The sequence below is a fragment of the Hyla sarda genome, chromosome 1 (assembly GCF_029499605.1).
Source record: "Hyla sarda isolate aHylSar1 chromosome 1, aHylSar1.hap1, whole genome shotgun sequence".
NCBI classification, from domain to species: domain Eukaryota; kingdom Metazoa; phylum Chordata; class Amphibia; order Anura; family Hylidae; genus Hyla; species Hyla sarda.
The window spans coordinates 396,235,680-396,258,899 of record NC_079189.1 but is presented as its reverse complement, the minus strand read 5'-3'; the positions used below and the strand labels follow the sequence as shown (position 1 = coordinate 396,258,899).

Below are 23,220 nucleotides of genomic sequence, written 5' to 3'. Positions count from 1 at the left end.
CAACAACATCTGTCTACAGCGATCAGTGTTTATTGCTTTCCTATATAGCACATGTGTCCCAACACAATTGACAAATACAACTGTATATTACACAAACAACAGTTAGGATGACCCTACATGTATACATATATGATAGCTGGAGGCCAACCACTAACTTCCCGGCCCTCCCTATAAACATGTACACTCAGCTCAGTCAAATGTGTATGTTTATTCAATAAGGCCAAGGAAGATAAGCCACTGCCAGAGACTTTTGACAGCAGAGCATCTCCCCTGCAGAACAAAGAGCTGGGTGTGTGGAAGTGAAGTGAGTAGTTTAACATGTTGCAGCAATGTAAACAATATAAATACTCTAGTAAAGGCATCCTATTACTACTACTACCTGACCTTTGGCAGTGAACATAACTACATATTAATGTTTATACTTTAGGTTGACACTTTAATACTCTAGCCACAAAGAGGCCGGAATTACTAATGTATATGGATAGTTCTCAAAAGATACAGTAGTGTGTAATAGTATTATTCTGTTGAGTAAAAAAAAAAAAAAAATCTGCTGGATCCTTTACGATCTGTTACAAAACAGATCACATGGAGCTCCTATATCCATCACAGATCCTTTAAAAATTGAAGCCAGTAAATAGACCCTTTAGCTGGCCATACATAGTGCTACCGCTTCGATCCCTTCATATTAAGAAACACTCAGCTTGGCAAATTCTTCGGAATGGAAAAAGTGGAGTAAGCCACTTGTGGTCATTAACTCTTAGGGGGTAGTTGGGAGGCCATCATACACATCAGATAGTGGGCTACCCCTCGCGCGAGTTTACCTGCGAGGGGTACCCGCGAACATACTTTCACCCTTTGGGGGTACAGTCGGGAAACAAGGCTGAGAACCACTGCTACATGTCATGTGCACGCCTTTAGCTTTGTTCAGTATCAACCACTGACCTTAATGACAAAAGAAGAAATAACCATAATGCAAAAATACATAACAACGTAGCATAATGCTCTGTTCTCACACTATTTGTTTGCCTAGACAGCCAGAATAGCTGAACATGCTGCACCGTTCTTTAAAGTTTTGGACTTTTTGTGTGTATGTTTGGCGCAGTGTATTTTGTGCAAATATTTTCATTTGGTGTCTATGGTGAATGGTTTTCTAGGCAAGTTTGTGTAGAGGTCTTGAATTTTTTTATGCGCAACTTTTGTAAAAAGGAACATTATTTGTTGCAAACCAACTTTACACCACAAAAACCACACCAGCCCAGACCATACTTAGAAGCTTGTCTATATCTGACCTACGTTGCTATTTAATGCGCACCTCTTTGATAAATGTGGGGAAAAGAACTTGATTTCCACAGACAATAATATATATTCCCCCCACTATATGTCCAAGGGCTCAAGCTCTGATAAGCTCCACCATGATGCAAATGTGAAGAGTAGGATCTAGAGAATGTGACTGCATAAGCAGTGTCTTTCTGCCTTACCATGTCTAACATTGGCACCACTCCAATGGAGGGAAACTGACTCTTAGTGTAAAAAGGTCTCATTTACACCTTAATCCCATTAAAACACCTAAGCAGACGTCCAGACATAAACTAACTTAGCTTATTATGGACAGCCACAAATATCTGAAGTACAGTGTAACACACTGTCCATTTTGTTCTTCAGTGAGGCTGTGTCAGTGCCTTTTTTCTCCTCGAAATATTAGGGGTTGCTGCATGTCAGCTAATAGCAGCGTCCCTTGGCTACTGAAATCAGCTGTGAGCTGCTAGGTATGAAGTGAGTCCTTATCCCACCCCATACACCCTTAACAGTGCCATGACGGATCGGTCATGGGTTGAGAAGGGGTTAAACTGTGGTGAATGACGTCTCCTAATTAAACCACACCCCTTGTATCTTTGCCACACCCCTTTCACAGAGGGAAGTTCACGTGTTTTTTTTTTTTTTTGCACTAGTTTTTTTTTAGCGCAGATGACTCCAGAATTCTATAACATTGCAATAGTAAATCTGTCTTGTTAATGTTCTGTGATTTGCACTCTGGGAACTGAAGCGCTGCACAGTAATCTAATGAGGAAAATATCTGTCCAACTGCATTATAGGAGCTCAGCTAAGCTGTCAGGGATGTGTCTGACAACATGCTGTTGACTATGGGGGATTTAGCAAAACCTGAAACCTGTGTAGAATTAGGGTGCAGTCACAACACGATTTTGCTATACAGTTCCTGTATTCGGTTTTGTATAGGAAAGCCGTATACAATCGTATAGAAAACCATATACATAGACCTCCCATGCTAAAACATATGCAACAATAATTATCCGGTTGTGTACGTTTTTGGTCATGAACAGTTTTGTGCATTTTTTCTTTAACCGTACACTAAAACGCCAGTCTACTACGGTTTTGTGTCCTGTGTAAAAACCGTATACGGACTTTATACGTTTTTCTTTTAACATTGAAGTCAATGAAAAATGGATGGGTCTACGGTAGCATACGGTTTTTGGAATACGTTTTTTTTCTTGTACATGGCAAACCACACATACTTTCCTTGGAATTTCAATAAAACAATCTCAAACTTTATTGCAAGAAAGTGTTGATCAAAAAAAGTATACTTTTTTTTTTTTTTAAACTGATGCAACTGGACATCTAAATTCAAAATGCATACAGTTCAAATTTATAGCACACGTTTGTATACAGTTTAGTCAGTTTTTAAGGCATACGTTATGCAAAAAAAAAAAAAAGATGCAAAACAGTATGGCAAAATCGTGATGTGAATGTAGCCTAAGAGTGGTTCCCATAGCAACCAATCCGATTACTTTCATTTTTAACTTTTCATTTTTAATGCCTCTTAAAGCCTCTTAAAGGTACGTTCACACGTGCGTATTTTCTGCTGCAGATCTTCTTCTGCAGAATTTGCTATCCATTGAAGTCAATGGGCAGCAAAATCTGCAGAAGCATATCTTCAGCAGAAAATACGCACGTGTGAACGTACCCTTAAAAAGAAAGAAGTGATCTGATTGGTTGGCAGGGGCAACTGCACAAGTCCTTCTCTACACAGGTTTTATTAAATCTTCCCCTATGTCTGTATGACAGCCTAAAGGATTGTAAATGTAGTTCTCGTATACACTACAGGACCATTGTGAAGACTTAAAAACATTAAGGGGGACATGTATCAAAACCTGTAGGGAGGAAAAGTTGCTGAGTTTGATAAATCTCCTCTCCTCCTAAGTGTTTTTTTGGAAAAGTAAATGCAGCAATTGCCCTTGTAAGAGTCATGTGAAGGGCGGGCTAGTACCACTTCACTGATATCTAAATTTACAGGTGATGGCTTTACTGTCAATCTTTTTGTGCATTTACAAAGGGCAATTATTGATACAATTGCTATGAAACTAGGGAATCACGACTGTCCAGGAAACTAGCCTTAGGCTATGTTCACATGGCAGAATTTTTGTGCGGAATTCCACATTCCATATTCCACACGGAGATTCTGCCGCAGCAGAGTCCTGTTAAATTCAATGGGATTCTGCTGCGCTGGGCACATGGCGGAATTTCCATGCCTGTATATTTTGATTCTGCTGTTCACAGAAAGAATAAACACATCCATTCTTTCTGCGGACTCCGCACGGAATGCATAGCCATCTATGAGATGGTGCATTGCTGTGCGTTCCATGCCATGCCGGTGCCTGCAGCCTGCAGAATGTCTGCACGGAGAGTTTCCGTGCGGACATTCTGCTGTGTGAACTCGGCCTTAGGCTAGGTTTATTTCTTAGCCAGAGCTCTGATCAGGGAGCTCCATTCGCAGAATCCATTAAAATAGTGAGACGAGTGGAAAAAAATACTGTGTTCATTTTTTCTTTGCTCACAACCTGCTGATAAAGGGACAACAGTCGGAATCCTGACGGACCTCATTAAAGTTAATGGGATCCATTGGAACCCACAATGGAGCATCCTGCACAGGTTATACTGTCAGAAACAGAGTCCGTGACTGAGCTCCAAGACAGATGTGAACCTAGTCTTATATTAACTGTTTAGTGTAAACAGGTCCTTAGCTGTAAAAGGGGTTTCTCACGAAGACAGCCCCTAAGCATATGCCTAAGTGTAAAACTAATGGCTCTCAGTTTCTAGGCCTCAGGATATTTTTTTGGTGCTGTGTATCATGTAGAAATACGGAAGTATGTGCAGAACCCACAAGGCAAATGCGAACAGAGGCTTACAAGCATAGACCTGCATGAATACAGATCCCTCTCAGGCCTGGACTAATGAATACAGACAGAGATTAAGGAACAGAAACTATGCTACTAGAAACTGTAATCTCTGCTATCACAATCCGAAACCATCAACTATTTGTCTACTCAAGACTTGTATGAAGCGGGTCACAGACATTAGGTAACTGCTGGGGAGGCATTTATTACCTCTGGTACCTCCCCCGCTGGACACCTCGGGAGACACTTTTCTTTCTGGGAAACAAAAGAACTGCTGAAACAGACCAACAAGTGCCTCATTCTTTCCTAAAGCAACGAGGTTTCCTAAAATCCTGTCAGTGGTTTACCAGCAGCAAAATCTGACACTTTTACAGTATGAATGGTCCATGAAAGCCGATCAGTATGGATTAAAGGGGTTATCCAGGAAAAAACTTTTTTTTATATATCAACTGGCTCCAGAAAGTTAAACAGATTTGTAAATTACTTCTATTAAAAAATCTTAATCCTTTCAGTACTTATGAGCTTCTGAAGTTAAGGTTGTTCTTTTCTGTCTAAGTGCTCTCTGATGACACGTGTCTCGGGAACCGCCCAGTTTAGAAGCAAATCTCCATAGCAAACCTCTTCTAAACTGGGCGTTTCCCGAGACACGTTTCATCAGAGAGCACTTAGACAGAAAAGAACAACCTTAACTTCAGAAGCTCATAAGTACTGAAAGGATTAAGATTTTTTAATAGAAGTAATTTACAAATCTGTTTAACTTTCTGGAGCCAGTTGAGATATATATATATATATATATATATATATATATAAAATAAAAAGTTTTTTTGCTGGATAACCCCTTTGATGTTGTATATTTTGTATTATTGTGTTTATGTGGGAAGGGGGACTTATGTATGGGTATATTTTTATATATTGTTATGTCACCTGGATGTAAAAATATACATGTTTGGTCAAAAGCAATATGAAATATGGAGATATGTCCCCCGAAGATCCACTGCTATATTCCGGGAATTGCACGCTGGAGGCGGGGCCCCGTTGGCTTAATTTACATATCAATTGTCTGTTACATCACGTCCTAGAGTGATCAGGTGAGCAGTGAGTTACAGACAAGAATATGTAAATTAATCCGACAAGGCCCCACCTCAAGTGTGCAATCCCCAGAAATATAGCGGAGGATCTTCGGGGGAGGGATATATCTCCGGACCTAAGGTACATATTTTAGTCAGTGACCCCTTCTCTGACTTCTGTTTACCCACACTTTAACCAAGAGTATTGGGTTTCATATGGGTAAACAGGCTGACAGTTTTCCTTTAAGTTAATTTTTTTTAGGTTACACTCTGGTTTGTCTAATACAGTGGTCTTCAAACTGTGGCCTCCAGATGTTGCAAAACTACAACTCCCAGCATGCCCGGACAGCCAACGGCTGTCCGGGCATGCTGGGAATTGTAGTTTTGCAACATCTGGAGGGCCACAGTTTGAAGACCACTGGTCTAATACAAAGATAGTTCTCTCCATTTTGGAGAAGAGCTAATCTGAACATAGAAGGAATAGCAATCCTTGCATCTCAGCCAGAATATTGCATTAAAAAGACAAGGGAGAGAGCTCCATAGCGTAATACCGCAGGTGCCTGATGAAGCCGCACCTGCGGTGAAACACGTTGTATTGTTTGAATAAAGTCATTCTCTTACCTACCTGACGTGTCTACTCCTGACCAGCGCCATTAAATCCCATCACCTCCAGAAGTCTTTTCTTTGCCAGAATATTGCATTAGGCAAGAATTATAGTCTTTTTGTTTGTCCCTATACCAAGCTCTTTTTTTGAGGAAGGAATGGGAGTAGGGGGTTTCACAGAAGTAGAAAAATTGTCCTGGGGTTATTTTAAGGAGAATAGCTTGGAAATGATTGACTTTAAAGGAGTAGTCCGGGTCTGATCATGGACCATCAAACCTGACTATCTTCGAGGGTGGGGGCTGGAGGACTGAAGAGTTTGGTAAGTTCAATGTGAGAGCCAGGCCCTGTACAGGAGATCGGAGGAGGGGGGGAGGGGTCCCGGGGGGGAGGGGTCCCAGCAGTCAGGATCCGAGAAATGAGTAATGCATTTAAAATAGTTTTCCCACCAGAAAACTGCTTTAACGTTTTATATGAATTACCTAATAAACGTGTGTATTGTCTCAATATAAGATGATAAATGTCAGTATTTTAATAACATAGACCCTTCAAACATGAACTGTGGGTATCTGGCCCTACTGTAAACTGTGTGGGCTTAATTGACTACGTTATTTCTTTTTGCGCTGTTATTTTACCCTCTTTATATTGTGTTCTGCTCAGTATATACACAAACTTACTGCATTGGTGTCATCATAATATTGCTGTTTTATGTGCCAGAAACTGCCTGCAAGGTATAATATTACAGGCATGACAATCTGCTCCTGGGAATGTATCCAAGGAAATACTCAACAGCTTTTGAATGGGAGTACAACTGACTCACGTTTTGTTAAAAGAAAAGAGAAAACAAATTAAACAAGCACAAAAATATGCTGCACCCCATGTACTCCACTTTTTAGGGCATAAATCCAATCAAATTAGTAGGGAAATTAGTAGCGCCATATAAGATGCTCCGGCATATAAGACGCACCCAATTTTAAAGGGTTAAAATCTAGAAAAAAGAGATTCTGAACCTTCAACCTGCGGACCTCCAGATGTTGCAAAACTACAACTCCCAGCATGCCCGGACAGCCGTTAGCTGTCCGGGCATGCCAGGAGTTGTAGTTTTGCAACATCTGGAGGTCCGCAGGTTGAAGACCACTGGTATAGGAGGTAATACTCACGTGTCCCCGCCGCTCTGGACCCATCACCGCTTCCCTGGATGTCGCCATCCATCGCTGTCGCTGGTCCCCTGGGTGTCCCCGTCACTCCGGAACGTCTCTGCTGCCGGGTATCCCCGCTTTCCGTCGCTGACATCACGTTGCTACGCACGCCGCTCCTATTGGATGACGGGACGGCGTGCGCGACAACGTGATGACGACGAAGGACAGCACCGGCCATGCAGGGGATCCCGGCATGGAGCAGACACCGAGGAGGCAGGTAAGGTCCCTGCCGGAGTCCTGTAAGCTGTTCGGGACGCAGCAATTTCACCGTGGCGGTCCAAAACAGCCCGACTGAGCAGCCGGGTTAGTGTCACTTAGTGTCTCGCTTCAGACGCAGCAGTCAGCTTTGATCGCCGCGTCTGAAGGGTTAATACAGGGCATCACCGCGATCGGTGATGTCCTGTATTAGCCGCGGGTCCCGGCCGTTGATGGCCGCAGGGACCGCCGCGATAGGACAGGTTTTAATGTGTATTTGCCATATAAGACGCACCAACTCTTCCCCCCCCCCAGTTTTGGGGAAGAAAAAGTGCGTCTTATACGGCGAAAAATATGGTACTTGTAAATTATTACTAGTGGGAATCTAAACTTATGATATATCATTTGGTGAAGAAAGAAAAGTTAGATGCCAAACTTTTACTATAGAATATGAGAAGCTGGCCATAGACAGAGTCTTTCTTGTCTGATCCAAACTATGTATTTCATGGGAAGCATCTTGGTCCCACAAATCAGGGAAAGAATGCCCTGGAAGGGATAGAATAGGACTGGAGGGGCACATGACAGGGGAATTATGCAGCAGGGATAGGGTTAAATGGAGTTGAGCGGGAAGCTGTTAGAGGAAAGGGAGGAGTTAAGAAGGGGGATATAGGGAAGGAATAGGAAGTTAGGGTCAGTCGGGACGCAGGAAGGAAAGTGTACAGTGCTCCCTACCTGACCTGTGATGGAGGAGATTCTGCGGAGGGTGAGGGAGGAGGCGCTGCTTCGTGGGCCCCAGTGGTTTGCGGAGCAGTTCCCCGCTTACGCTGCTCCGATGGTGCAGCCGGTGGCGGAGCCCGGGTCCCGGTCTAGCGGCCGGCGCTCTCGTCCGCCTGCGCGCTTGTCCCCTGACACCTCTCCTTCTGCGCGGCGACGGCGGGTGAGCCCTTCGGCCGCTGCCGCTGGCGGGAGGACCGGGGAGGCCAGTGGTGTGCGGCCTGAGGGTTTGCCTGCCGCGCTTGCCGGTGCGGCAGGGCGGAATGCGGGGCGTGCTGGCGGTGCGCCCCAGGCTCGTCGGAGGGAGCGTGGATCGGCGGCCTGCTCCCCGGAGGTTCCGGTGGCGAGGGAGCAGGCCAGAGGACGGAGGACGGCGCGTGCCCTGACTGACCCCGCCCCTCAGCCGGAGGGGCGGGCCTCGGCTGGCCTGGTGGTGACACAGGCCGAAGTTCATCGTGCGCCTGCGGCCTCTTCCTTGGGAGGAGGTCGGCGGGCTCCAAGAGTGCGTCCGGCTGCGGCGGGGGGGGCTGCAGTGTGTGGAGGTGAGGAGATCAGCCCCGCCCCTAGTGATGCCAGCGACGACGACCTGCTGCTGGCGGAGGTGCCGGTTCTTCCTCTGGATCCGCTGGCCAATCCCCTGCTCCCCTTCGGGGTTGTAGCGGGCGCGGGTGGTAGCGGGGTCCGGAGGCCCGAGGGTGCTGAAGTTGCTGCTGGTGGAGATTCGTCCGGTGATGCTGCTATCCACGCGGGCAGGGTTCCCCTGGCTCCTCCTACTGTTGTCGCCGTGAGTCAAGTCCAGGAGATCCGGAGTCGTCCTGCAGCTGGAGCTACGGCCGCTGGTTCGGTGCCGGTGAGGTCCGGTGAGTACACCAATGTCTCCAGTTCGGCGGGTTTGGGGGCGGGGGCGGGTGGGTTGGGGGGATTGCAGTTTTTTGTTGATGGGTTGCATGCTTTGTTGCGGGGTAGCGGGTTGTACGTGGGTGGGTCGCCGTTACCTGTGTGGGGCGCAGCTGAGGGACCTGGGGGGCAGGTGGCTCCGGGGGTGGCGCTGGGGGTGGCTTCTGGGGGTGGCGCGGGGGTTCAGCAGGTGGGGACTCCCCCGGTGGTAGCGGCTTCGGGGTCCGGTGGGGGGGTTCGTTTGGCGGATGCGGCTAGGGGGGAGGTTTATGTGTGCTTTGAGGGCCCCTTAGGCGCGCACCTCAGGGCCGAAGTGAGGGAGAAAATTTGGAAGCGGGAGTACGTGGACATTTTTTCGCTACTCCCGCTCGAAAAATTTAACCTGGATAGAGTGCGTCCGGATGAGTCGAAACGGTTGGAGAAGGTGGAGGAGGAGGAGCGTCGGCGGTACCGGCTGATACCGCGGACGTTCTCGAATTGGCTTCAGGCCTTCGCAATTTTGGCCTGTGTGGTGGGGGAAAAGTCGCCGGAGCATTGCTCCGGTCTCTTTTGTTATATGGATGCGGTGGGGGAGGCGTACAGGGTGTACGGGGGTTCGGCGTGGCTTCGGTACGACGAACAATTTCGTCAGCGTATGGCGGTGCGTTCTGACCTGCGGTGGGACCATAAAGATATTGGGCTGTGGATGCGGCTGATGGCCGCTCCGCGTGGGGGGGTGGCTTGCAGTCCTTTCGGGACGGCGCAGGGGGGGCTGGTTCTGGGTCTGGGCGGTCGGCGGGGGCCGGAAAAGGAGTGTGTTGGCAATTCAATGAAGGGAATTGCAAGTTCGGCGCTGAGTGCCGGTTTAAACACGAATGTTCGGGCTGCGGCGTGGGAGGACACGGGCTGTCGCGCTGTTTCCGGCGGGGAAGAGGGAGACTGGGAGAGGTTGACGCGAAGAGGGGCGACCCCGGTGCAGGTGGGAAGGATGGCACCTTTCCTCGCCAGGTACCCAAATAGGGTTGTGGCGGAATTTTTGAGGTCTGGGTTTACGGAGGGTTTTCGTATCCCCTTCGAGGGGATGGGGTACGGTAATGGGGCAGTTCGGAATCTGGTTTCGGCGTTGGCCCGCGCGGATTTAGTTGAGGAAAAGTTGTTGAAGGAGGTGTCGTTGGGTCGGATGGCTGGACCGTTCGAGTCGCCTCCGTTAATGGGCTTGCGGGTCTCCCCATTGGGCTTGGTCCCTAAGAAAGAACCCAACAAGTTTCGCCTTATTCATCACCTCTCCCATCCAGTTGGGGGGTCGGTGAATGATGGCATTGACCCGGCGCTTTGCGCTGTGTCTTACACCTCGTTTGATGCGGCACTGGTGTGGGTCCGGAAGTACGGCAGGGGGGCGTTGTTGGCTAAGACGGATATTGAGGCGGCGTTTCGTCTTTTGCCGGTACACCCGGACAGCTTTGCGTTGTTGGGGTGCTGTTTGGGGGGTCGGTTTTTTGTGGATTTGTGTTTACCTATGGGCTGCTCTGTTTCCTGTGCGTTTTTCGAGCAGTTTAGTTCCTTTTTGGAGTGGGTGGTGCGGAGTGAGTCAGGTTTGGAGTCGGTTCTACATTACCTGGACGACTTCCTTTTTTTGGGCCCGGCTGGGTCTAGGGTATGTGCGATTTTGCTGCGGGAAATGGAGCGGGTGTCGGGTTGGTTTGGCGTCCCGTTGGCGCCTGAAAAGACGGAAGGCCCGTCTACCTCGGTTAAATTTTTGGGCATAGTGATCGACACGGTAGCCATGGAGTGTCGGCTGCCCGAGGATAAGCTGGGAGAACTGAGGGAGGCGGTGGGGAGGGCATGTCGGGTTCGCAAGTTGCAACTGCGGGAGGTCCAATCTTTGTTGGGCCGTCTCAATTTTGCGTGCCGGATCATGCCTATGGGGCGTGTTTTTTGCAGGCGTCTCGCTGCGGCTACGGCGGGTGTCTCGCGGCCTAACCACTATGTGCGGCTGTCGGCTGTGTTACGGGCGGACCTGGGGGTGTGGCAGGTTTTTCTGAGTCGGTATAATGGCCGTTCGGTGGTGATGGGGAAGCCGGTGTCGAGTGTGGATTTGGACTTGTATACCGATGCGGCAGGGGGCTGCGGGTTTGGGGCTTTTCTTCAGGGTCAGTGGTGCGTGGGGCAATGGCCGGGTGAGTGGCAGGAGGCGGGGTTGACGAAAAACCTTGCATTCCTGGAGCTGTTCCCGATTGTGGTGGCGGTGTTTGTGTGGGGTGAGATGTTTCGCAATCGGAAGGTGTGTTTCCATTGTGATAACATGGGGGTGGTCTTGGCCATTAACAACCAGACGGCGAGTTCTCCGCCCGTGGTTACGTTGCTGCGGCATTTGGTGTTAAGGGTGTTGGAACTTAATTCACAAGTGGTGGCGTTGCATGTACCGGGGGTGGATAATGCGGTGGCTGACGCTCTCTCTCGTCTACAGTGGGACCGTTTCCGGGAACTGGCGCCGGAGGCAGAGGTGACCGGCCTTCCGTGTCCGGAATGGCTGTGGCGTCTGGTTTAGAGGTGGCGCTTGCTTTGGTCGGCCGCTCAGTGTGCCAGGCCACTTGGTCGGCTTATCGGCGCTGGTGGTCAGACTGGGAGAAGCTGGTGGGGCAGTTGTCAATCGCGGGCGCCCCCGCTGAATGGGAGGCGGCCTTGTTGTTTTATGTTGGTAGGGCGTTTTGCGAAGGGGTGTCTCCGGCGGGAATTGGTCGACGAATGTCGGCCTTGGCATTTTGGTTTAAAGTTCGGGGTTTGCCGGATGTTTCTAAGTCGTTTTTGGTGCGGCAGGCGTTGAGAGGGTTTCGGAAAGGGGCGGTGTCCAGGGATGTGAGGCGCCCAGTGACTTTTCCGCTTTTGTGTCGGTTGGGGGTGGCGTTGGGGGAGATATGTTTTTCTGATTATGAGTGTCGCTTGTTTCGGCTGGCGTTTGCGTTGGCGTTTTTTGGGGCGTTTCGTATTTCGGAACTGGTGGCGCCTAGTAAGCGGCGTGTTGGGGGTTTGCTTTTTTCCGATGTGAGTCTGGCTGATGGGGTGTTGCGATGTTTTTTGCGCTATTCTAAGACGGATCAGGTGGGTCGTGGGGCGACTGTGTGTTTGGCGGCTTTGCGGGGTTCGGATATGTGTCCGGTTTTTTGTTATGCCGCATTTTTGGAAGTTCGGACGGGGGTTGTGGGTCCTCTATTGGTGCATGCGGACGGGGGGTTCTTGTCGCGTTTTCAATTTGTTGGGGTTTTTCGGAAATGTTTGAAGATGGTGGGTTGCGGTGCGAGGGAGTATAGCTCTCATTCGTTCCGCATCGGGGCGGCCACCGAGGCGTCTCGGTGGGGCTTTGGGTCTGACGTCATTCGGCGGATCGGGAGGTGGGAGTCGGAGAGGTTTCAACTGTATGTTCGTCCTCATTTGGTGTGAGTGCTGTGTGTTTTGGGAGTGCGGTTGGTAGTTTGTTCTTGTTGTTTTTGTCTTTCAGGTGCTGGCCCGGGACTGATTTGGATTGTCGGCCACTCATATGTGGTGAGGGGCGGGGTGAGGGCTGGTGTTCGCCCGGCGGGCCGCCAGTTGGGCTTGGAGAGTTCGGCAGGACAGGTGCATTGGTTGGGTAAGGGGGGAATGAGGTGGGCGGAGCTGTTGGCCAGGGTTCAGTTCTTTGTCCATTTGGATAGGGCCCCCGATGTCCTGGTTATACACCTGGGTGGGAATGATTTGGGTGTGCGGAGATCGCGCGATCTGATCAGGGACATCAAGATGGACTTGTTCAGGTTGTGGTCGTCCTTTCCTGGCCTGATTGTTGTGTGGTCCGAGATAGTGGCTAGGCGCAAGTGGAGGCAGGCTCGTTCGGTGGTGGCTTTAAATAGGGCTCGGATTAAGGTTAATAAGGTTATTAGCAAATTCGTGGCCCGGAATGGGGGACTGGTGGTGCGACATCGGGAATTGGAGGGGGGCCCTTTGGAGTTCATGGCTGAGGATGGGGTCCACCTCAATGTTTTGGGAATGGATCTATGGATTTTGGAGATTCGAGAGGTAGTGGAAAGAGCCCTTAGTTTGTGGAGGAACGGTGACTAGTGAGGTGTCACTTGTCGCCGTTGTGGCGGTGGCAGGAGAGAGACCTGGAGGTACATGTGGATGGCATGGAGGTGATGGGATACAGTGTGGAGGTGGGCTGGGAGCGGTTCCCAGCCCGATGGAGAAATTCTTCAAGGGGACATGGGTCCCAGGATGGTCGGGGGGCCTCACAAAACGGTGCTCCTGTGCAGGTGCTCACGGCTAGGAGTAAGGGAGGCCCCATTCTAGTTTGGACTCGGTAACAGTGCCTTCAGGTCCTCCTCCTCATGTATTAGGGACATGTTAACTTATGTTAAATTATGTTTAAGGATGTTTATACAATGTTTATGTATGATGTTCATACTATAGTTGCATTACAACGTTTTAATTGTGTTATTTAATAAAGGGGCTGCTGTGGCCTTGTTACCACCAACATTGTGTCTGTCGTGTTTAAGGTAAGGGGTTGTTATGGGGACAAAGGGGTTGGTGGGAGGTAGGTTACAGCAGCTATAATATCCCCTAGTCAAGAATGCCCTGGAAGGGATAGAATAGGACTGGAGGGGCACATGACAGGGGAATTATGCAGCAGGGATAGGGTTAAATGGAGTTGAGCGGGAAGCTGTTAGAGGAAAGGGAGGAGTTAAGAAGGGGGATATAGGGAAGGAATAGGAAGTTAGGGTCAGTCGGGACGCAGGAAGGAAAGTGTACCCGCCCGCCCGCCCTTGTTTATTGTCACGGCAGCGGTGGCAGGAGAGAGACCTGGAGGTACATGTGGATGGCATGGAGGTGATGGGATACAGTGTGGAGGTGGGCTGGGAGCGGTTCCCAGCCCGATGGAGAAATTCTTCAAGGGGACATGGGTCCCAGGATGGTCGGGGGGCCTCACAAAACGGTGCTCCTGTGCAGGTGCTCACGGCTAGGAGTAAGGGAGGCCCCATTCTAGTTTGGGCTCGGTAACAGTGCCTTCAGGTCCTCCTCCTCATGTATTAGGGACATGTTAACTTATGTTAAATTATGTTTAAGGATGTTTATACAATGTTTATGTATGATGTTCATACTATAGTTGCATTACAACGTTTTAATTGTGTTATTTAATAAAGGGGCTGCTGTGGCCTTGTTACCACCAACATTGTGTCTGTCGTGTTTAAGGTAAGGGGTTGTTATGGGGACAAAGGGGTTGGTGGGAGGTAGGTTACAGCAGCTATAATATCCCCTAGTCAAGAATGCCCTGGAAGGGATAGAATAGGACTGGAGGGGCACATGACAGGGGAATTATGCAGCAGGGATAGGGTTAAATGGAGTTGAGCGGGAAGCTGTTAGAGGAAAGGGAGGAGTTAAGAAGGGGGATATAGGGAAGGAATAGGAAGTTAGGGTCAGTCGGGACGCAGGAAGGAAAGTGTACCCGCCCGCCCGCCCTTGTTTATTGTCACGGCAGCGGTGGCAGGAGAGAGACCTGGAGGTACATGTGGATGGCATGGAGGTGATGGGATACAGTGTGGAGGTGGGCTGGGAGCGGTTCCCAGCCCGATGGAGAAATTCTTCAAGGGGACATGGGTCCCAGGATGGTCGGGGGGCCTCACAAAACGGTGCTCCTTTGCAGGTGCTCACGGCTAGGAGTAAGGGAGGCCCCATTCTAGTTTGGGCTCGGTAACAGTGCCTTCAGGTCCTCCTCCTCATGTATTAGGGACATGTTAACTTATGTTAAATTATGTTTAAGGATGTTTATACAATGTTTATGTATGATGTTCATACTATAGTTGCATTACAACGTTTTAATTGTGTTATTTAATAAAGGGGCTGCTGTGGCCTTGTTACCACCAACATTGTGTCTGTCGTGTTTAAGGTAAGGGGTTGTTATGGGGACAAAGGGGTTGGTGGGAGGTAGGTTACAGCAGCTATAATATCCCCTAGTCATGAGTTATCCTGCTTTTTTTCTATCTAGCTGCACGGTGGTTCCAAGGATGAGCAGATATCCGTGCACAGTCCATGTCAGAGAAGCACCATCTTAGCCCAGCTTTGAGAAGATACAGTGCAGACTTCATTTCTTGGCTTCTAGTCATTGCAATGCACATTTTTATACACTAGCGAAAATATAAACTCATAACTAAAGATAGGATGCAATAAGAGCTATGCGTATAGCACCTGAGTCACTTTATCAAATTGGGACATTTCTCACAGTCAGAATTGATGATGGGGCAGAATAAGATGTGTTTATATGGTATATCTTCTTCCTCAACAAGCTTTACTAAAATAGCAGACTGCTTCAACTTTCCATACTAAGTAACTCACTTCACAGAAATAAATCTACACAGTTCATGTAAAGGTTCTGGCATGTGACCCTCAAAATCCACATTTCCTGACATCATGGGAATATAAAAGCTAAACAGTATTTGCCTTTTTAACCACACAAAAAATAATGTTTGCACTGGCTCAATCTTTAGAATTTGGCCTCTACATATATCGGAAATAACGTAACATTATTTTTGCCCTCATGTATTTCCAAGTGTTGCACCTAATAATGCCAATATTGCAAGATAACAATATATGTGTGGATGTGATTGGGGTGTATTGTGTTAGTGAAATTATATTATCATGTATATAGTGTTTGTACATATGTGTAATATGTAATTATATTGCAGGGCTGGCTTGAGTAAAGGGCTTTTTCATGGTGTGTTATTGTATTGTTTATTTTATAGAAATAGAAAAGGTGTTTACAGTGGGGCAAACAAGTATTCAGTCAGCCACCAATTGTTCTCCCACTTAAAAAGATGAGAGAGGCCTGTAAACTTCATCATAGGTATACCTATAAAATCCTTAAAATCACATTGTCTGATTTTTAAAGAATTTATTTGCAAATTATGGTTGAAAATAAGTATTTGATCACCTACAAATAAGCAAGATTTCTGGCTTCTTCTTTAATTCTCCTCTGTCCTCCACTCTTTACCTGTATAAATGGCACCTGTCTGAACTTGTTATCAGTATAAAAGACGACTGTCCACAACCTCAAACAGTCACACTCCAAAATCCACTATGATCAAGACCAAAGAGCTGTCGAAGGACACCAGAAAAAAAATTGTAGACCTGCACTGGGCTGGGAAGACTGAATCTGCAATAGTCAAGCAGCTTGGTGTGAAGAAATCAACTGTGGGAGCATTTATTATGTGGCCTAGCCAGTCTCCAGATCTCAACCCCATAGAAAACCTTTGGAGGGAGTTGAAAATCCGTGTTGTCCAGCAACAGCCCCAAAACATCACTGCTCTAGAGGAGATCTGCATGGAGGAATGGGCCAAAATACCAGCAACAGTGTGTGAAAACCTTGTGAAGACTTACAGGAAACATTTGACCTCAAAGGGTATATAACAAAGTATTGAGATGAACTTTTGTAATTGACCAAATACTTATTTTCCACCATAATTTGCAAATAAATTCTGTAAAAATCAGATAATGTGATTTTATGGATTTTTCTTTTCTCTTTATGTCTCTCATAGTTGAGGTATACCTATGATGAAAATTATAGGCCTCCCTCATCTTTTTAAGTGGGAGAACTTGCATAATTGGTGGCTGACTAAATACTTTTTTGCCCCACTGTATGTGTGTAAAAGCTAGCCGTTGACTCTGGTTGTGCAGTATGGCAGCCAAAAAACAGGGTAGCTGCCCTGCTGCTGAGCTGTCTGGGCTTGGTTAAGGAGGAGTGAAGAGGTGTATTTTGGCCTCCATTTGGGGAGAAGACTTGTGCAAAAAAAGGATGGGGAAGTGAAAAGGACCCAAGGCTATTTGCCATTATGACGGCAGAGTTAGAAATGGGCCTGCAGTGAAACCAGATTTCCAGAGCCAAACCAAAGAGCTATGAGAAAACCACTGTGTTTTTGGTGGGTGGAGGAGGACTGCCCCAGAGGGACTAAGCTGAGAAGTGAATAAAGTAGGCAGAGGAGTAATCACTGTCAAGTGAGAGAACGTTTATAAAGGAAACAGCCCATGAATGACAAACCATCTGGCAAAAGCCAACAGCCCACTTCTTGTGTTGTATGTAAGAATTACGTTATGTAGATCCAACAAGTGTCTGAATCTCATTTCCCTACTGCATCATTAGGCTAGGCTTACATCTGCATTATTTCTTTCTGTTCATTTGCTCCGTCATTGGAGGAATCGAGCCTGAATGCCAGACACCAATGGTACCCCCAATGGCCCCCAATGGAGCCTCTGACACAGATGTGAAAGCAGCCTTTATCTGCAGGCCAGTCACTGCCAGACTCCCTCAATTTGCCAAAGGTCCACTCCCTATACTTGCTTGGTCCTGTTACATATGTATCAATAAGCCTTGTTTACACTTTTATTCCTAACATTCAGTATTTTCAGTTTTGGCAAAAATATCTTTTACTTGTTATCCAGTGTATCATGATTCTTACCCACAACCAATGTCCTGTCTTTTGAGCTTGACAAGCTTATCATGCCATCTGCTTTAGCTCAATTCAGTAGAGCACATTTTTGTGACATTACTAACTCTAATTATCATACTATACTTTTTCAGCTATTCAGGTCTATGTTCATTGTGCCATTTTTTTTGTCTAATAGGAGGAGATTGTGTCTCAGTGTAGCACACCTTGGTTCTATGACAATCGTTGGCTATACCTATGTATGTCCCATGATACCAATAGAGATAGCAGCCCCACAGAAATCGGATAGTTAGCTTCACTGGGATCAAAGAATGAAACAATAGATACTCCAAACAGTGCAAAAATATTAGCATGAAGATATTAGGTCACATCACATAATGTCCAGACCATGTCTAAACATTGATCACAATGATTGATAATTTATTCTTCCTGTGTTTCACCCAAAAATTTTGAGAAACAAACAGGCCTGGTCATATGCAGCATTTTATTAGCAAGATATTACACAAGACTGCACAGGCATGTTTTATAGTTAAGAAATGTAAGCAGATAATTAAAGTTGTAATCTCAACTTGAAAAGTTAACCTCTATCCATCCTGTAGACAAGGGTAATTTTTCAAGTTAGAAATACCCCTTTCAATAATGTGACTAGAAATTTAAATTTAACTGTGTACATTAAATTCTGAGTTCATTGAGGGCTCTACTTTTGGATACAGAGCTCCAAATCCCCTAGGTAGTCACACAGTTAAAAATAAAAATTTGGCTACATGCAGCCACCACTAGAGGGAGCTTACAGTATACTGTTATACATCATAGGGGTTTTCCTATGGCAATAACGTCCTATTTAAGTCGAAATTAATTAAACTTACTAATGTGTCCATAATTTTTAAAGCATGATGCTGGGATGACCCATATGTTTTAGGATTGTCCCAAGGCTAGGCGGCAATAAATAGAAAAGTGATGGAAAAAATGGAAGTTGGGTTACAACTGAGCTTTCAGAGCATGATACTGGGAGATGTTATGATGTCCCTCCAGTAAGGGAATGGCAATCAAAAGAGTTTGGTAAAGGCAAAAGCCTAAAATCATAAAATGAAAGTTACTTCTCTTCAAAGTATGAAAGAAATCAAACAAAAGGAAAAGTATATGGTAATAATGGATCATTAGTGATTATGAGTGGAGTCTCCTGCCTTATCGACCAGTGGATGGGAGTGGCAAGTGGGGGGGGGGGGGTGCCGGAGGAAAAAAAAAAAGGGGAAAAAGAGTATTTAAAAAAAAAAGGGTTCGACCCAACTGAACTCCAGAACGGCACCCTGGCTTTCAGAGAGAGTGCTTGCTGTAGAAAGTACACGCTTATTCACTTTTATGGGACCGCAGAAGATACCCAAGTACTGCATTCAGGCATCAAAATAAATGAAGCGCAAGTCGCGAGTAAAGCTCATTACACAGACTAGATAACTAATTTCTTTGTGTATTTTGACTAATGGCAATAACCAAGAACTGAATGTTAGTAAGAACAAAATATACACATATATTTTTCTTGGACAAGTGATAACATGGGGCCATGGGGCCCAAAAAATCTCCCACTAGACATACAGTATAGTGATTTCATGTATTACTAGACAGTAAATGGAGTAATTCACTAGTTCCTTAGCAATGGGGAACATTTCATTCTATAGGTATCCCATGCTGGTAAAGATCTTGGCACAAAGAAGGCTTGGCACTTTATATACCTAAGCCATATTTTTTAAAGTGCTTCTGAGGTTTAAAAGCAAAGGTTTTTGAATAATAGGTCTATCTGTAACCTTGTAAGTCTGTGCCTAATGGTTATTGCCATTGGAGATAAGTAAATGGGGCCACTTATCTCTGCACAACAACATTTTTGACTGGTTAAAATTCATCATGTCTGATATTTATTTATCCAAACAGCAGAAGTCTGGGAACATTATGGATGTGCCCATTGTTTGTAGACCTTTACTGATCTAGTGTGTAGTGTATGGAAGATGTAAGTGAAGCATGCACTAGACATTTTATGTGGGCCGTTTCTTCCTCCATAGACTATACTTTAAACTAATGGAGGTGACAAGCCACTTGAACGCTGTCACATATGTAGCCAAGTAATTGTATATAGTGGAAGGTAAAAGTTACAAATAGGCCCAAATGCAAAAGAAGTGCAGATAGGGTGAGTATCCACAGTAGCAACATTAAGGCCAAGTCATTGGAGACTTCCACTATAATCTGAGGAAGATATTGGCTGGCGCACATTACACCACAAATACCTGTTTTTTAGTGTACACTTTTAGTGTATTCATTACAAATAGCAAAAGACCTCTCTGCTTATGAGTTCTTGATAATATCTAAGCTTGAGGATACAGTTGAAAAAGTGAAAACTGTGCTAATAATAAATGAAATTTTAAAAATACAGGTCAGTACTATTCCAATAAAATGAAGGGAATCAGATGACACCAGTCCCCATATTCCATAGAATCTTATGCACAAATCCTGAGGACTGGAGCTTTAGAGGCCAAACTACTCATTCAGCCGGCTGTTATATAAGGAAGAGTGAGCAGGTCTACTACCCTCCTATTGTCTCACAAGGACAATCCCAGTCCTTAGAGAATATTGACCTCCTCAATTTGCCAGAGCAGAAAGCCAATACGTCAAAGCAAAAAATAAAAAAGGATATTCTGCATTGACTATTCACGAGCTGACCTTATTATTCATGAATGAGAAAGGGAATGCGGCTCTGCTCTCAGGTCCTGGCAGATCATTTCATATAGCCTGTAGCAGTGCAGGACACATTTGTGTATTGTTTGTATGTGTGTACGTGTGGAGCTTATGTTTTACAGTGCTAGTATGATGTGTGTGTGCATGGTACAGACTCTTCACAGTCTAGAGGCCTTCAGCTCTGGTTTGCATTATACTTTATTCACTGTTTCTTGCCATTGTGCATAAATTCTATTCAATTCAAGTTTCTAATGCTGAATTGAAAGATTTCTTCGATTCATACTAGAATTTGCTTATTTAGGGGAATGTTAAATGAGGATAATGTTGGCTTACCCTATATGGCTTGGTGACCCACATTTTTTATTCCCACCCGTATATTAAAAACATCTGGATTCCTTTAGGATTTAGACCCAATGAAATTGCATTGTTAGTGGAATATATCCAGGCTTCCTTTGTCTTTTTTAAGCTAGCAATAGATGGAAAACTTCCCCGCCCAGTTTGACAAGCATTCCAGTATTTTTCATTATTTCTCATTATCGGAAAGCTTATCAGAAAATACCTGCATGTAGCAATATTTCCAATGATAATCACAATATTATATGGATTCAAATTAGCATTTATTTTAGGATCGGTCTAATACAATTGATAATTGTTCCATACAATTCTTTCCAGTGACTCTTTTAGTATCATTGACAGAACTATAGTTAATGATTAAATGGCTAATGGTAAGAGTTAGGGCTATGGTCAGTTTAAGACAAGTCATAGGTTCCATGAAAAGACTGTGAACAGTACTATGGCCAGGGAATCAAAACCATCATTTCTGAAAGGATTATTGCATTTCCTTTTGTCTATGATTACAACTGATGTTGCACATTCCCCTGGTAGCTGGAACATAAGCCTTTGATTTGTTAACTATATTTTTGCCAATATCATTGGGCCATCAAAACGTAGATGTGGTTAGGCAGTCATTGGATAAACAGATGATTGTGCCCGCCAGGAATTCGAGCCTAGGTGAGGAGTCATCGGGAGGGAGTCAAGGATTTAGGGTATTAGAAAAGGTTAACAAAAAAAAAAAAATCACCATCTCACAAAATGGAGGAAATCCTAGTAACGTCTCTTCTGCAGGACTAATACTTTTCTCATTCATTATACTGGAATGGAGCAGACGCCTACATACACATTTTAGGAGAATAATCTACAAATACACGGCTCATTACAAATTGTTACTGGAACAAAGCAAACCTTAAACTTAGTCAATGCATCTTGGGAGCTTGACCCTAGGATTCAAGGTGTAATTTTGTCTTAAGATGTTGCTTTCATTAACTGATTAACTTAACTAAAATAACAACCTAATAAGTTACTCATGATAGTAGTATTTAGCAAATGAGTGCAGTTGTAATTCTCTGTTATCAGCCTTTGTGGGACAAAAGAAGGAGGGCACTGGTTATATGATGTAACGGTGTGAAAAGAAAGTCAACTTTGCTTGAATATTTCAGATTTGTATATACTTCTATACTCCTGTACATAAATCCCCTTTATATCAAACTTCACTTTCTTTACTGGTCTCAAACATTTGTATGGATAGAGCCTTGGAAATAAATGGATTTATTTGGAAAATCAGACAACATTGCTGCATTCACAAGACACATAGCTTGTTGTTAGGCTTCATGTCTCTGGTTAGCTAGGACAAGGAGACCAAAGAAATCTGTCTGTTCAATGGAAGATCCTCCAAGCGGCCTCTCTCTCCCCCACCTCCTCCTCCCACAATGACTCTCCTCATTCAGTCTCCTGGCTCCAATTTTCACCCCTTCTTCTCTGGTCTATTTTACTTATACACTGCATTTTCCAAACAGTTTTTTTTAAGAACTGGTGAAATGAAATGAAATGATACCTTTGTGAATTATTATACTCAAAGGGGGCAATTCAGAAAAACTTCTATCAGCTAAACCTGTTGTAGGATATCATAGTTTTCCTCCAAGAAATCATAGAAGAACTCCTTTACTCCTTCATTAGTATTCATAGGCATTGGTCTTCACCCTATGACCCTGCCATCTGGTCTCACTGCTTATTCTTTGTATTGTAACCTTGTTCTACCCATTTTCTCCCATACAATTCCCATCAATCAAGCACACCTTCATGTCCCCTGTGCATTAGGTCCCCTCCTAATCCACTGTAACATTGGCCCTTTGCTTCAGCTCTCACCCCAAACATTGACTCTTTTCCAGAGAGCACATTTCCAGATTTTAACAGGATTCATGTGTGACCTCAGATTCCAAGGAGAGCCCAGAAAGACTTCTCCAGGAAAAAGGGAGGGAGGGAGAAAAAGTTACAGGCTTCCAGGGAATAATCAAAAAAGCTTATTGGAGCCTTTCATATATTTTGCTAATATGCATGCATCCAAAATGATATAGATAAATAGAGATAGATAGATAGATAGATAGACAGACAGATAGATAGACAGATAGATAGATAGATAGATGCAAATGCATAATCTTACCTCAGGGCTGAACTTGGCAAGGGTGAAAGTGTATACCGTACACAGCAAGAGCCATATCCAGATTGCACTTAGAGAGTCCATTCTTAGCATAGAGTCTGCAATTAGTCTTTCGCACTACTGGAGGTGGGAAGTTGGGAAAGTGTAGAATAATGGGCTTTTCTCCTGTGTTTTCCCACCTCCACTCAGTGGCTTCTTTCCTAAGACACAGGAGGTTGTCTTCCAGCAGTCATCTATTCTTCTACTCCTCCATGAACTCCGCTATCCTCTTCTGCAGCTCAGCTTTTTGTTTCCTAGTTTGATGTCCTTCTTTCCAACAATCTCTTTACCAACTGTGTCCTGCCTCTGACTTGCAGACGTGGTCTCCTTACTCCCCCATTTAGTAGTTACTGGAAAATGTGATGCTGTACACCCCCTAGTGAACAAACTGGATATTACTATGAAATTACTATAAAATGCTGGCCAGTGAACTGTTGGGGTGAAGGTGCTAGCAAAGGTTTTCAGTAATGTGAATATAGACCTTGAACTGGTCAAGACTCTTAAAGGGGTACTCCACTGAAAAACATTTTTTTTTAATCAGATGGTGCCAGAAAGTTAAACATACTTGTAAATCCTTCCAGTACTTATCAGTTACTATTAAGT

The 23,220-nt window shown here is 45.3% G+C and overlaps 1 protein-coding gene across 1 annotated transcript in view; it reads right to left on the bottom strand.

The window, feature by feature from the left end:
* The window catches only part of MMP14 (matrix metallopeptidase 14), a 43,789-nt gene extending 20,859 nt beyond the window's left edge, over positions 1-22,930 (bottom strand). Inside the window, exon 1 of the mRNA XM_056526692.1 lies at positions 22,582-22,930. Coding sequence (XP_056382667.1) covers positions 22,582-22,671 — 90 coding nt within the window. The 5' untranslated portion in view covers positions 22,672-22,930. The remainder of the gene's footprint in view (positions 1-22,581) is intronic.
* Between the last annotated feature and the right edge of the window lie 290 nt (positions 22,931-23,220).